The sequence below is a fragment of the Dioscorea cayenensis genome, unplaced genomic scaffold, assembly GCF_009730915.1.
Source record: "Dioscorea cayenensis subsp. rotundata cultivar TDr96_F1 unplaced genomic scaffold, TDr96_F1_v2_PseudoChromosome.rev07_lg8_w22 25.fasta BLBR01001301.1, whole genome shotgun sequence".
NCBI classification, from domain to species: domain Eukaryota; kingdom Viridiplantae; phylum Streptophyta; class Magnoliopsida; order Dioscoreales; family Dioscoreaceae; genus Dioscorea; species Dioscorea cayenensis.
The window spans coordinates 97070-111324 of NW_024087692.1; the positions used below are offsets into that span (position 1 = coordinate 97070).

Below are 14255 nucleotides of genomic sequence, written 5' to 3' on the forward strand. Positions count from 1 at the left end.
TTGAGGTATAATTCCTTCTCAACCAATCTATGACAAATCACTCATTTTAGCAGCATATCTACCCTTCTAGCGATAAAGCATTTTTTTAATGACAACCAAGAATGACATGTAAAGAAAAAAAAACTAGTGAGATTTGTAATTTGTTGCATTGAAAATGTATATAACACATCTAAATTAAAATCAAGGTTAAAATAAATGACTCAATGATTTATAATAATTATAAATATATAGAATTAATTTATAATGTTTATAAGAGTGCATTATATAAACTTAGTATTACAATACAAAAGGGGACACACAATGTAAATTGTATATAAAAAAGAAAGAGGACATAGCCCCTAAACAGAGGCATGAGGTCCAAGAAATAACATTATTCTGAATAAGATCTAGTGCAGTGGCTAACTTCATGCATGGTCCTCATTTCTGATTTGTCATTGTTCAAATATAAGCTCTTTCTAACATAATTGTTCAAACTCAAACTTACCACTTCACCAAACATACTATTTTCGAAAGAAATGCAATAACAACTAAATAAAAAAGTTTATAGCTTGAAATGATCAAGTGCAGACATCCCATCAGGCCGTTTAGTATTGTAGTGTTTGTTGAACTCATCTATGACAACTTCTCTGTAGATAGGTGCACTTCCATTAGCAAGCAACTCCATGATAGGACCGTAAACCCTTGATGGACTATATTGATTAAGAAACAAGCATGCCACCGAAAGTCTTGGCCCTTCTTTGCTTGCAAGCACTCTATGCTCAACAGTCTTCAACTTGTCATTTGAGATCAGCTACGCATCAAACAAGAAAGACGTAAAATTGCAAAGTCATTAAGATCAAATTTTATTATAACCTACATAATTAGGTATGTAAACATGACAATGTTATGTGGTCATGAAACCATTGTATTCTTTTAGTTTGATTTAACTTGAAAAACTTGAGCTGGAAAATAAGTAAAGCTCATACTTTATGTATCCACAAATTAAATGGATTTGCAATTACTAGTTAGCTTAAATTAATATATATATATAAGTGCAAAAGATGAGTTATTCTGATTACCAAGCATGTACAAAGACAAATCATATTACATGTTATACCAAATTAGAAGGAAATTAATCAAGCACATATATAACTGAGTGAACTCGAATGCATACACTTTGTCTATGTTTATACCTGCAAGAGATCAGCTATGTTGATGACCAGGCATCCAGGGGAGGGAGGAACATCAACCCATTTATTATTATGAAGCATTTGCAAGCCACTAATTGATTTATCTTGCAGAAGGATTGTAAAAAAGCCCGGATCAGAGTGTTTACTGGTTCCAATTGCGAGGTGGGGCTCTGGACAAGGTGGATAGTAATGGCAGGCAGCAACAATTCCATGTGCGCATTCCATCTCTTTCAAGTGATCAGGCTTCAGTCCAAGAGCCTCTGATAAAAGCTCAAGCAGAACCTCTCCCAGTTTTTTCATGTGAAATGAATAATCAAATACTATTTCCCTTCATGTTCAAATCAGACAGATATTAATTTCTTTTAACATTAACACTTATACATTCAAATCCATATTTATTGAATTTAAATACCATCACTCACCGGAAAGCACATGGTACCTCTTCCTTTTCAGGAGGATCAGGAGCCATACGAAAAATTAAAGTATCACGCCAATTCGCCGCTGGGGAACTGTAAAGATCGTAGTTGCAATTGAACATCACCTTTCGATCATTATCTCTAGAGTAGTATTTTTTCTTCTCTCCTTCATCATCATCGTCCATGAACCTCTTTATTGCATCCAGCATTTCATCCATCACTTTGTTGGGCACTCCATGGTTAGCCACTTTGAAAAAACCGATTGTCTCCGAAGCCTCTTTTACCTTCTCCACTATTTCTTTTTTTCTAGTATTAACATCTTTCATGTCAATAACCGGAATTTGCAACTCAGTTGTAGAATCGGAAATTATTGTTTCAGTCGGATGAATGAAAAAGCGGGGAACTTCAGTGATGCCGGCATCGACGAGGCCTTTGACTCCGGCTTTCGTCTCATCGAAAGCCTTGATCTCACTTGCTCGATCATAGCTGGTTGTCGACATGGATAACTGAGTAGTGTCTGCAATGCTGCTAGTGTTTTGGCGATATGAACTAAAGGATTTTTTAAGACAATGTTTCTGGTCATCCGTAAACGCATCATCTTTAGCCATCCAGATTCGAAGGCAAAGTCCCTGTCACTAGAGGTCCCCAAACCTCAATGAGTGTCGCCGCCTATGCTATTTTAATTTAAAGAATAGGGAGTAAATTGCCTTAAAGCTAGTTGTCCTTTGTTTCCTAAGATATTTTATTTATTTTTAAATAAAAGCAAGATTAATCAATTTTTCTTAAAATTTTTTTTTTTTTCATGTTTGGCTAAACAAACATCACCATGGAATGGTTGGAGAACTCTTTTTCTTTCTGTTTGTTTAATTTGTTTTGTTTATTATTATTATTTTTATTTATTATTTTGTAAAAAAGGAGAGTGGTGGGGGAGCGAAGGAGAGCTTAAAAAATTTATGTTTGTTAAAAAGAGGGGGATTGAGTGGTGATCCAATGGATCAATGAGAAGGGGCATTGTTTAGTTTAGTATGTCTCAGTGTCTGGTCCCTCTCCTGTGCTTTTTTTTTTTCAGTCAATGATTCATCAGCTGGGCCATTTTTTTTTTCTTTCTTTTCTCTCTTCTCCTTGTCCATCAGTTCATGTTAATGTTTTTGTACCTTACACCTTGATCAGACTCCATTCCATGATTGAAGCTCTTGCTTACTCTTTCATGTCATTGCTATCTCACACTCATAACCCGGTGCTTTTTACCGAATAAGTAAATTAAAATAAGTGGGGTTCCTTTTTTTTCTTGTCTTTTTTGTCGATGCAAAACTATTAAAAATATTTTTTAATTACAATTACAAAATAATGCAACTTGCATCTAAAAGTATTGTAAAATTATAAAATAATGCAACTTGCATCTAAAAGTGTTTTTTTAAAGTAACTGTTTTTTTAAATGAAAGAATAATTCGGTCGGCTTCCCATGATGAAGAACCATAGTTTTTCTTTCAAAAAAAAAAATCTTTTTTCATGTTTGGCTAAAATTCATCATGGAATGGAATGGTTGGGGAAGTTTTTTTTGTTTGTTTGTTTAATTTGTTTTGTTTTTATTTTTATTTTTAATAATAATAATAATAATAATATTATTATTATTATTATTATTATTAAAGAATGAGAGTGCCGGGGGAGTGAAGGAGAGCTTAAAAAATTTATGTTCGTACAAAAGAGGGGGGATGGAGTGATGATCCAATGGGTCGATGAGAAAGGGGCATTGTTTATGTCAGTGTCTGGTTCCTCTCCTCTATTAATTTTTTTTCCTCCAGGCCATGATTTACCAGGTGGGGCCATTTTTTTTTTTCTATGTCTTTTCTCGCTTCTCCATGTCCATGTTAATGTTTTTGTACCTTTCTCCATGATCAGAATCCATTCCATTATTGAAGTTCTTGTTTGCTCTTTCATGTTTTTCATGTCGTTGATATCTCCCACTCATAATCCAATGCTTATTTGTTTTTCATCTTGTGCTTTTTACCTAATAAATAATTAAAATAAGTGGTGTCCTTTTTCCTTATCTTATTTGTCGATGCAAAACTAGTAGAAATATTTTTTAATTAAAATTATAAAATAATGCAACTTGCATCTAAAAGTGATTTTTTAATTAACTTAATTTTTCTTTTGGTGAAAGAATATTTTTAATCACATAAAGGATGAAGATATGTGGCGGTTTTAGGGGGCGTTTGGTTGCAAGGAATGTAAAGGAGAAAATTCGAGGAGGAATGAAAATGAAGGGGAATGAAAACTATATTTGGTTGTAAAAGATTGAAAGGGTAATGCATTGGGAATGAAAAAAATAAAAAATAAAAAAAAATAATAAAAATGATTTTTATACCCTGATGAATTAAAAAATATTATATATTAAGTTAAATAATAATTAATTTTAAATTATAAAGTATTTTGAGTAATATTATTTATATTATAATTAAATATTAAAATTAAAATTTTCATTTTAATAATAAATAAAATTATTTATTTAATTGTTATTTGAATTAGATTATTGTGTTAACTATTATTTATTATCATTTCATTTTAATTATTTATTTTAATTAATAATAATAATATTTTAATTATTAATTATTATAATAAACATCCAAACATCCACAACTATTATTTATTAATATTGGGGTAGTTTTGTCTTTTAACCCACAAAGAATAAGTAATACTCCCATATTTATTTTAAAATAATTCACATTAATTATTATTTACTTTAATTATTATTATCTTTAATTAAAATAATTAGATATTTAAATTAATTAAATCATGTTAATTATTACAAATAATTATTTAAATTAATAAAACTTATAAGTAAAGGGTATATAAGTAATTACCCTCCATTCCTTCCCATCCCCATCTCATTACCCCCAATTTTAGGGGCATGACGATGCGTCCACCATGCCCTCTCCAAAACCATTCCCATTGCCTAGTGATGTACCCAAACATGGGCATAGCACTATTAATGCATCATTCCATTCCTAACCCCCTCCCAAACCGGATACCAAACACCCCCTTAGTATGCTCCTCATTAATAGAGTCTGACTCTCTACTAGAGCCCCTGTCACACGCATATTCTTGATAATGGCTAGCCCACTTTATATAAAAAAAACTTATAATATAAATATAAAAAATTATATTAACCACCAGAGCATATAAGGAGTATGAATTTATATTCACTTCAGAAGTTCCAAATTGAAATTTTTATCTATACAATAAACGCATGTTGATAAAAATTATATCTTTATCTATATACAAGGTGAACGAGCCATTGTGGGACAACGGACGTGGCACTAGTGCAGCAGTATTTGTTTTGTGTTCAATTATATTGCTTCTGTTTTTTCGTTTTATGTTTTTGTTTCATTTTTCTTTTGTTTTTGTTTTGTTTTTGCTTTGTTTTTGTTTTATTTTTATTTTTTTTTGAATAAAACATATTTTGATACATTAACTGTTGTGTATTTTAAAAATTTTAAAACAAAAACACATTTAGTTAGCACAAAATTAATATGACGCTTTTTTATCATTTATTTCAAATTCATATTTTTAATTTTTTTAGAAAACTTTGTTTTTCATATTACTTCACTTGATTGTATTATTAAATAAAATTAATAACATAGATTAGTATTGTATGGGTAAAAACTCATAAAAATTGCAACATTTGAAACAAAAAAAAATATTTTCGGGTTTACCTTAAAAAATTTAATATATGTATGTATGTATATATATATATATATATGTATATATATTCAAATTGGATCCATCCGATTTTGTAAAAAAAATAAAAGGAGAGTAGGGGCAATATATAGACATAGTCATTTTTTTTTTCGAGACCAAGTCAATAGCTCAAATAAAAGATTTTTACAAATATTTTTTTCAAATATATTTTATATGTTATATCCTAATTTATAAAAATCAAGGGTCAAACAATAAACTTCACAAATATTTTCTAAAAGTATAATTTTTTATACTATATACTAATTTGCAAAATATCAAGACCAAACAATTAAGTTATATAAATATTTTCCTTAAAAATATATTTTTTATAATTATTAAAATTAATTTGTAAAAAATGATATTTTTTTTAAAATAAAAATTAAAAATTAAAAGGAATTAAAAATTAGAAGGAGAGAGAGAGAGAGAGAGAGACAGAGAGAGAGACAGAGAGACAGAGAGAGAGAAATAGAAGAGGAAGGGTTTCATAATGGAAAGAAGAGTTTTGAAGATGTTTTCAAAAAAGTTAAAAACATAAAAATGTGTTGTTTCCTATTTTTTTTGGAAACATGAGGATTATTGCCAAAATTTTTTAAAATAAAAATAAGGTGCCAAACATGTGTTTTTAGTTTTGTTTCTAAAACATAAAATTAAAAACAAAAAATAAAAATTGGCAACAATGCCAAATGCCCCCTTAAATATTTGAAGAGATACTGTAAATGATCATCGCAAGTAATCAGAAACATGAGAACAACTTAGTAATGAATCTACAATAGCCAAGATTTGCAGAGAACCGTAAAAGCTTCTTGACTGATTGATAAGTGCTTGTGCGATAAAAATGCGAAGTGTTCTTTCCTTATGATGAGCATTACTTTTATCGAATTTTAACGCTAATATGTGTGTATTTATGTTACTTTTATGCAGATAGGGTTGTAATGCCGAATATTAAAGAAAGAAGCCAATGTGGATAGTAAATGCACCACCAATTGGAGGAAATTTTGATAAGGTGGATAGCAAGCCGAAGAAGGATGACAATAGAGAATCAACACGGGCGTGCGTTAATTCCACACGCCCGTGTGAAAAATCCACACGGGCAACCACAGGGGTGTGTGGATTCTCGATTCCAGCCTTTTAAAAGCCGATTTCAGCCCCGATTTCAATATTCTTTTCTCTATCTTTTCCCCAACTTGAGAGAGGACGGCGGCTAGGGTTTTGAGAGGCATTGGCTAGGAATTTGGAGAGATTCTACTGCTCCGACATCGCGCTCCATTTGGAAGAAGGTTAGTGGAGAGCTTTCATCGGCACCGATCCGGCGAGGTGTATCCTAGGCCGGACAAAGGGACCCTTGGACAAGTAGAGGACTCTCCACAAGACCATCGCCATGACTATCGAGGAGATTTTCTATGGATTCTTTGCTTTTACATTTGATTTCATTGATTGTAATTTGCTCCATGGAGAGCTAAATCCCCTAGTGGGTACTTGGGTATTTGTGAACCCTAGGATGTATTTGTTTCATTGAACCTCTTTATTATGCTTTTAATTAATTGATGTTTTATTTAAGTTCCAATCTTGAATGCTTGATTGTATGAATGCTCCCTTAGAGTGACACTAGGGTTGAGAGTTCTTGTTGGTAACCCTTGTGAGTGAGTGACACACCACGAGAGTTAGACAAAGCTAGATTGGAGATGGTTGAGATGGTGAGTCGAGAGGTAGCAGAGCGTCCCCTTTCCCCTTCGGCGTGATTTATTCTACCTCCATTTCTTCAAGTTCTTTGCGGTTATAGTAGAGTGAATGGGCTAAAGGATGACCTTCCGCTGGGGCTTAGTTGCAGGTGTAACGGAGTGAAGCATTGAAGTGATTTTAGCACATACGGCTTAACTGTGGCTAGGGACCTTCCACCTGGACCAAAGGGTTAGGTCTACATCTAGGAAGAGGATTTATCATTTGGAATCCCTAGAACTCATTGCAATTATATACGAGTGCGAGGTTGAGAGGTTATTCAATTCCTCTTCCGGGACATGTAAAGAGTTAGGCATGGTTGACCTTAGATTTGGGACCGTGTATTTAAGGATCTCCATGACTCATTATTGCATCAGTTAGAAAGTATAATAGAGGGTTCTTGCACTTCAAACGAAAGTCCTAGGCGGAACAATATCCGGGTACCCCATTTATATCGATTCCCTTACCTTCTCTTTTACTTATGCTCTGTTTCTTGTTCTTTTACTTTTGTGTTATTTTACATCTTATCACACATATCACTATTCATCTTTCACTTAGTTAAGAAACAATTTAAGTGTTTTTATTCCCTACTCGCTGTGGATACGATACCCCACTCTTTTGGGATTTTATTACTTTGACAAACCCGTGCACTTGCGGGACATAAGTAAGGGGCGTTGTCAAGTTTTTGGCCCCGTTGCCGGGGTGTAGGCGTTTAGAGATACTTTGCACTTTGTTTTCTTAGCTATTCATTCATTCAATCTAGTTTATTTCTTCTTATTCTATCATCGTTCTGATTTCTTTTTCTTTCCTTTTGATGCAGCTCCAGGTTATGACCCGAGGGAACTTCTCAATATTGATTGATGGAGATCCCAAGCTTGAACGTACACTTAGAAGAAAAGGGAAAGAACCTGTGCATGAACCGTCTAATCTAGCTGATTTGGAAGTAGAAGAATCTGAAAATATGGCAGAACAGAATGAGCAACAGCGGACATTATCCGATTATGCCAGACCTTCATATTGCGGACATAATCGAGTATTGTGCATCCCCCGATTACAGCTCAGAACTTCGAGCTAATGCCGGCATTCATCCACATGTTGCAGCAATCCGCACAGTTCAATGGTTTGGCCGACGAGGATCCAAACAGTCATTTAGAGAACTTTCTCGAGGTGTGTAATATGCTTAAGATAAATGGGGTGACAGATGATGCCATCAAGTTGAGAGCCTTCCCATTTTCCTTAAAGGGGAAAGCGAAGCAGTGGCTACACTCATTACTTAGAGCATCGATTACCATATGGGAGGAGATGGTAGAAGCTTTTCTAGCCCGTTATTTCCCTCCCGAAAAATCTGCAAAACTTAGGAATGAGATCTCGTCCTTTGTATAGTCGGAATTGGAGTCTCTATTTGAGACGTGGGAAAAGTTCAAGGAGCTCCTGAGAAAGTGCCCACAAACGGATTCTCGCAGTGGATGATTGTTCAGACCTTTTACAACGGGTTGAATCCGAATATAAGGTAACTCTTAGATGTGGCAGCTGGAGGTACCTTAGGTAGCAAGACCCCTGGTGAGGCCCGTCAACTAATTGAAGAAACGAGGTTAAATAGTTACCAATGGAATGCTAGGGAGAAGAAAAAGGTGGCCGGGCTCCATGAGATAGATGCAGTAACTTCATTGGTGGCTCAAGTGGAATCATTGAGTAAGAAGTTAGATCTTCTAACTTCGAATAGAGTGCCAGCCGTGACTACTTGCACCGGGTGTGGTGGAGGACATGCCCCCTCCAATTGCCCGATCTCTATTAGTGATCTATCTTCGGTTGTGAATGTCGATTTTGTGGTTAATGCAATGAGGAACCAAGGGAATCCATATAGGAACACCTACAATCCGGGTTGGAAGAATCATCCCAATTTTTTGTGGAGTAACCAAGGTCCACAAAAGGCCATGGGCCACCGGGTTTCCAACAACAACAAGCCCCAAACATGGAAAACTGAGTTTCAAGTTTGGAGACCCGAATGACCGATTTGGAGAAGGCCTTGACTAGGTTTGTTCAATCATCAGATACAAGGTTTCAATTAGTCGAGGCTACAGTTCACAACCACACCGCCTCTTTGCATAATCTTGAAAATCAAGTGGGGCAAATTGCGAAGACTCTATCGGAAAGGCCACAGGGAAGCCTACCGAGTAATACCGAGACCAATCCTAGAGAGCATGTGAAAGGAATCACTTTAAGAAGTGGTCATGAGGTTGAAGATATACTTCCGAGTGAGAGGCCCAATGAACACGCTCTCGAGGTTATAGAGGTTGAGGAGGGAGCAAGCAAAGAGAAGGAGGTCGCACCCCCACCTTTGAAGCCAAGAATCCCTTATCCCTCTAGATTGAAGAATGATGAAAGGGATGAATAGTACAAGAAGTCCCTGAGTTTGTTCAAGCAATTCCACATCAATATTCTTTTTGTTGAGGCATTGGCCCAAATGCCTAAGTATGCAAAATTCTTGAAGGACTTTTTGACTAACAAGAGGAAGTTGGAGGAGAGTGCTTCAGTGATCTTAGATGCGTCTTGCTCGGCGGTGTTGCAAAAGAACATGCCGAACAAGAAGAAAGACCCTGGAAGCTTCATCATTCTGAGTAATATTGGCAATTTGGTTGAAGAAATTGTATTGGCGGCCTCAGGAGCCAGTATCAACGTCATGCCATACACCTTCTTTCAGAAGCGAGGCTTGGGCGAGCCTAGACCCACTTGGATGACTTTGCAATTGGCGGATCGAACGATGAGACATCCGAGAGGTATCATCGAAGATGTGCTTGTCAAGGTGGACAAATATATTTTTCCTGTAGATTTTGTGGTGCTAGACGTTGATGATGATGCGGATGTACCTTCGATACTTGGGAGACCATTCTTGCGGACTTCTAAGGCATTGATTGTCATGGACGGCGGGAAGTTAACATTGAGAGTTGGAGATGACAAGCTCACATACCGCCTTGTTGAAGCCATGCGGCATTCTCTTGATTTCGATGATACTTTGTATTTTCTAGACACTACTAATGAGATTGTTGATGAATACATGCAGGAAATGTTCAGTCCAGACCCGTACGAGGGTTGTTCGACCAAGAGGTGGAAAATGAAGAAGTTATGATGCTTGGTTCGACTGAAGAAGTACCATCTACTCCGGGAATCATGAAGAAGGTGCTCCGGAAGATGAAGAGGGCTAGGAGACACCACCGGAAACCCTCCAAGGCTTTTAGAGACGCGCGTGAACCGAACAAATTAGATGAACCTTTGCTAGGTTGTCACAAGCTCGATAATTCACCCTCTACCTTCAAGAGACTTTGTTCATCATGCTTTCAAGTATGGGTAAGAGGGCAACCTTCATCTATGAACCCCCGTGAGGTAAGACAAGATAAGTCAAGCTTAGTGACGTAAAACAAACGCTTCTTGGGAGGCAACCCAAGTGTTTACTGTTTTCTTAGTTAGTAGTTTAGTGTTTGCATGAATAAAGTGTTGAGTGTTGGTGTCTTGATTTTTAGATGCTTTTGCTGTGATTTTCTTGTGAAAATTATGGTGTTATCATGTGCCTAATTGTGTGTGGTGAAGAATCTTGGTCATTTGAGCGTGTTTTTCGTGTTTTCTCTGGTTAAAAATTGTATTGTTAGGCAGCCTCTGAGTGTATATCTGTGTTCAAGAATCTTCTACAGGGCCTGCAAAGTTTTTTAAGTGTCCAGAGAAAACACACGCCCGTGTGGAATTTCTGCACGGCCGTGCATTTTCGTTCAGAGCTCATCCAGAGACGGCACAGGGGCGTGGACTCGTCCCTGTGAGCGACCTTGTGACAAATGCACGGGTGTGGGTATTTTCCGCACGCCCATGTGGATCCCTGCAGAAGAGCTCTCTCCATCCCGAGAAGACAAAGGGGCGTGCATTTGCCCCTATGAGTTGGGCATGTGAATGTCCACGCCCATGCGGAATTTCCGCAAGGGCATGCGGAACACTTAGCGATTTTTTCTCGCTTGGACAGAGAAGCCACAGGGGCGTGCGGCTGCCCTTATGGGTCAGGCGCACGGGCGTGGGTATTTTCTGCACGCCCGTGTGGATGCGTTTAGAGAGATTGAGTGTTATCCCGAGAATGCACAGGGGCGTGCGTCTGCCCTGTGGCGATCCCTTGTGGAGGCGCACGGGCGTGGGTAATTTCTGCACGCCCATGCGGATGTACAGAACGCGAAGAGGCGCGAGTTCCTTTTAAAGGATCGTCATTCCTCTTCATCCTAACATTCTCCATTCGTCTGAGAGCGCTCTCACATCATTTCCAGACCTCGTATTGCCGATTTGGAATGATGTTTACTTGATTTTCCAACCGACTCAAGGTTTTCAATCTCAACTCGTCGTTAAGTCCTATCTTTTGTTTTCTTCGCTAATTCTTGAATTTAATCGATGAAACTAGTTAATAATGCTTCATTTCTACAATTAGAATGATTATTCATGTTTAGAATGAAGTTAGAAGTGATTTAACGGTGTATTTTTGGATATATTTTTTTTTGGCACGACCGAGTGTTTTTCATGCCCCGTGGATCCACATGGACGTGTGGAAATTCCACACGACCGTGCGGATTTTTGCAGCATTACTTAATTAACTGGGTTGATCGATTTTCTTTCAAATTTTGCAGATTATGGTACCTCGGTCAAAGAAGCAAGCCGAGAAACGGCCGTGTGAGTCATCCCCCGAGTCCGAGAGCATGAGATTCACTATCCCCGAGCATAAGGCTCGTTTTGAGCGCCTGTCAAGACCTCATTTCAGACAGACTCGATTCATGGACACGAGCATATTAAGAGATATATAATAGGGAGATGAGTTTGCAGATGAGGTCGAGGGTCCCGTTTCGGTATGTGGATGGAGGCAGTTATTATCGACTAGGGAGCCAGCCATTTGTGGGCTTACACTTGAGGTCTTATCGTAATTCGAGTTTGATAGATCTTATGCGAGATTCGACAGCCTCAACGTCGTTCAATTTAGAGCATTTGAACATTATCATAGCATGAGCATTACTCAGTTTTTAGTTCGGCTTGGCTTATACGAGAAGGCATTTACAGACACTGAGTATTCCTAGTTACCAACACATTACCCTGGAGCGTTGACCCCGTAGAGAGCTTACCAAGCTTTGTGTGGTCAGGGCCAGTATGAGCCGTGGGTGTTTAAGGCCACATGTCTTTCACGACCTGCGTACCGATATTTACACACCATTCTGAGCAGGTCGGTGAATGGCTGTGGTGATAACACTGGTGTTCAGAGCCGGCAAGAGCTTTTGTACTTGTATTCGATGGTGCAGTGCATACCAATTCATCTAGGGCACATCATCGCAGAGTACATTTGATATAAGGGGTAGTATGCTAGATTGGGAGCGATCTTCTCGGGCCCCTATATTACGAGACTAGTTTTGGGCATGGGTCTCTTAGACGCGATTCGCGGGGCTAAGAAGACCAGTACACCTGCACCCCTGAGCCTGGAGACGATGAGATTGATGGGTATGGTCGACAGGGTTCGGACATGTGTTTATGCTTTGGTGCTATCAGCTCCAAAGATAGCTGAGGATGAGGGTGATGATGCCGAGGCTTCTCAGCCTGCTCCCGAGCCTCAGCCAGCACCGATGGAGACCGAGGCACCTCCAGTGGCAAAGGACCCACCCCCAGTACGCATGTTTTCACCATCTTGAGCCCATGATCACTTTGAGAGGCTCGAGAGTGCTGTGGGGGTGATACGGACAGACGTCGCTGAGGTCCGAGCAGAGATTGCTGAGATTCGGGCTGCGTAGGCCGTACAGTATACAGAGTTCATGGCACATTTCGACACGTTACATCAGATTTTAGAGTAAGACATTGCCTCGCCATTTGTCTTGCGGCAGAGGACTCCTCAGGCCCCTCCGACATCACCATCACCATCTCCACCAGCACCCTTCGATCTAGCACCCGCAGCAGCAAAGGAGCCAGAGCGCGGCACCGATACTTGACTTTGTTTTCATCATTTTTATTACTTTTTGCATTTCATTTTGGACTTGTATACTCAGAAAGGACTTTCCTTCTGAGTTTATTTTTATTTTGTGGTCTCAAGTTGTATTCATTGCCTTATCTTTTATATACTCGAGTTGTTTTTATTTCATTGAGCTTTACTGAACCCCTTCGTGTATATGTGCAAATGGTCTTGTCATCATGGGAATTGAGACTTTGTCATTAGCACGACCAATGGTGCTTCGGCACTTGGTCATGTGTGCTTTACAACCCACTGGAACATCACTACTAAGGATTTAGCTCTATCAAATGCAACATTAGGAGTCAGGGGAGTATTGTTTTGATTGCTTCTCCCACATTTGTTCTTGATTGATATAAATTATGAGTGAGCTTGCATGTGTACATTGGGGACAATGTACAACTTAAGTGTGTGGGGGGGAGGGGGGGGAGGTGTTTCATAGTGCACACATCTCTTTTATGTTAATTTTGATTGATATACATGCTCAGATAGCCAATGGTGGTTCACTTTAGTTGCAATGATTGTATTCTTGAGTTTAGGAGAATTTTTAACATTGATTATCTTCATGCTCTAGTTTTTGCTTGAATTTGTAGGAATTTTTCCCCGATTGACACTTGTTGCACTACTCACTCTTTAAACTCTTTTGGAAACTCATGTTCGATGTTAAAGGGACTAGTTATTGTTGTTTATTTTGTTATTTATGAAAAAAAAATTGGTGAAATGAAAAGAAAGAACAAAATAGTTTTATTGTTTATTTGTTCTTGTTGGGTGGAAAGAGCTACCACCTATGAAGTATGAAGCTACTCTCATAAGTCGGATACTAGTTATACCCTAATGAGAAAAAGAGTTATCTCATAGGATGAGTGAAAGCTATCACTCTGGTAGAAAGAGCTACCGCCTCGAAAGTGTGAAAGCCGCCACCTTAGTGGCCGCTTTGGAAAGGGCTACCTTAGAGGATGTGTGAAGCTACTACCATCTTTGAAATTTTGTTACTTTTTGTAGATAAATAAGTCCCTTGTAGTTAGAACTTTGAGGAGTATACTTTGGGTTGTTTTGAGTGAGTTCACACACTTACACAATTTCGGGTTTGTTGTCCTTTTTGATTCAAGTTTTTAGCTAGAGCATTGATTTTTCGTATTTAGTGTTGAAATTTCCCTTACTTGTAGAATGCTCTCTTTGTATGCTTTGGTGAACCTAAGGCCGAGCACT

General features: G+C 37.9%; 1 protein-coding gene and 1 non-coding gene across 2 annotated transcripts; both read right to left on the reverse strand.

The window, feature by feature from the left end:
* Positions 1–292: 292 nt before the first annotated feature.
* Positions 293–2228, reverse strand: LOC120256139 (1-aminocyclopropane-1-carboxylate oxidase homolog 1-like). The gene is made up of 3 exons (XM_039263904.1): positions 1592–2228; positions 1173–1497; positions 293–790 (listed from the first exon to the last, which is right to left on the reverse strand). Exons 1-3 carry the CDS (start codon positions 2191–2193, stop codon positions 542–544), a joined length of 1176 nt encoding a protein of 391 aa, XP_039119838.1. The 5' UTR covers positions 2194–2228; the 3' UTR covers positions 293–541.
* A 6161-nt stretch (positions 2229–8389) lies between these two features.
* On the reverse strand, positions 8390–8495 carry LOC120256142. Its single transcript, XR_005535188.1, has one exon. It is a non-coding gene; the product is annotated as a small nucleolar RNA R71 (small nucleolar RNA).
* Between the last annotated feature and the right edge of the window lie 5760 nt (positions 8496–14255).

What these genes read in the sequence shown, in the direction of transcription:
- LOC120256139 (XM_039263904.1), bottom strand. Translation starts at nt 2,193, where the DNA reads ATGGCTAAAGATGATGCGTTTACGGATGACCAGAAACATTGTCTTAAA. An exon ending in GAGGTACCATGTGCTTTCCG is followed by an intron (nt 1,498 to 1,591) that starts GTGAGTGATGGT and finishes TTGAACATGAAG; the next exon opens with GGAAATAGTATTTGATTATT. An exon ending in ACATAGCTGATCTCTTGCAG is followed by an intron (nt 791 to 1,172) that starts GTATAAACATAG and finishes TTTGATGCGTAG; the next exon opens with CTGATCTCAAATGACAAGTT.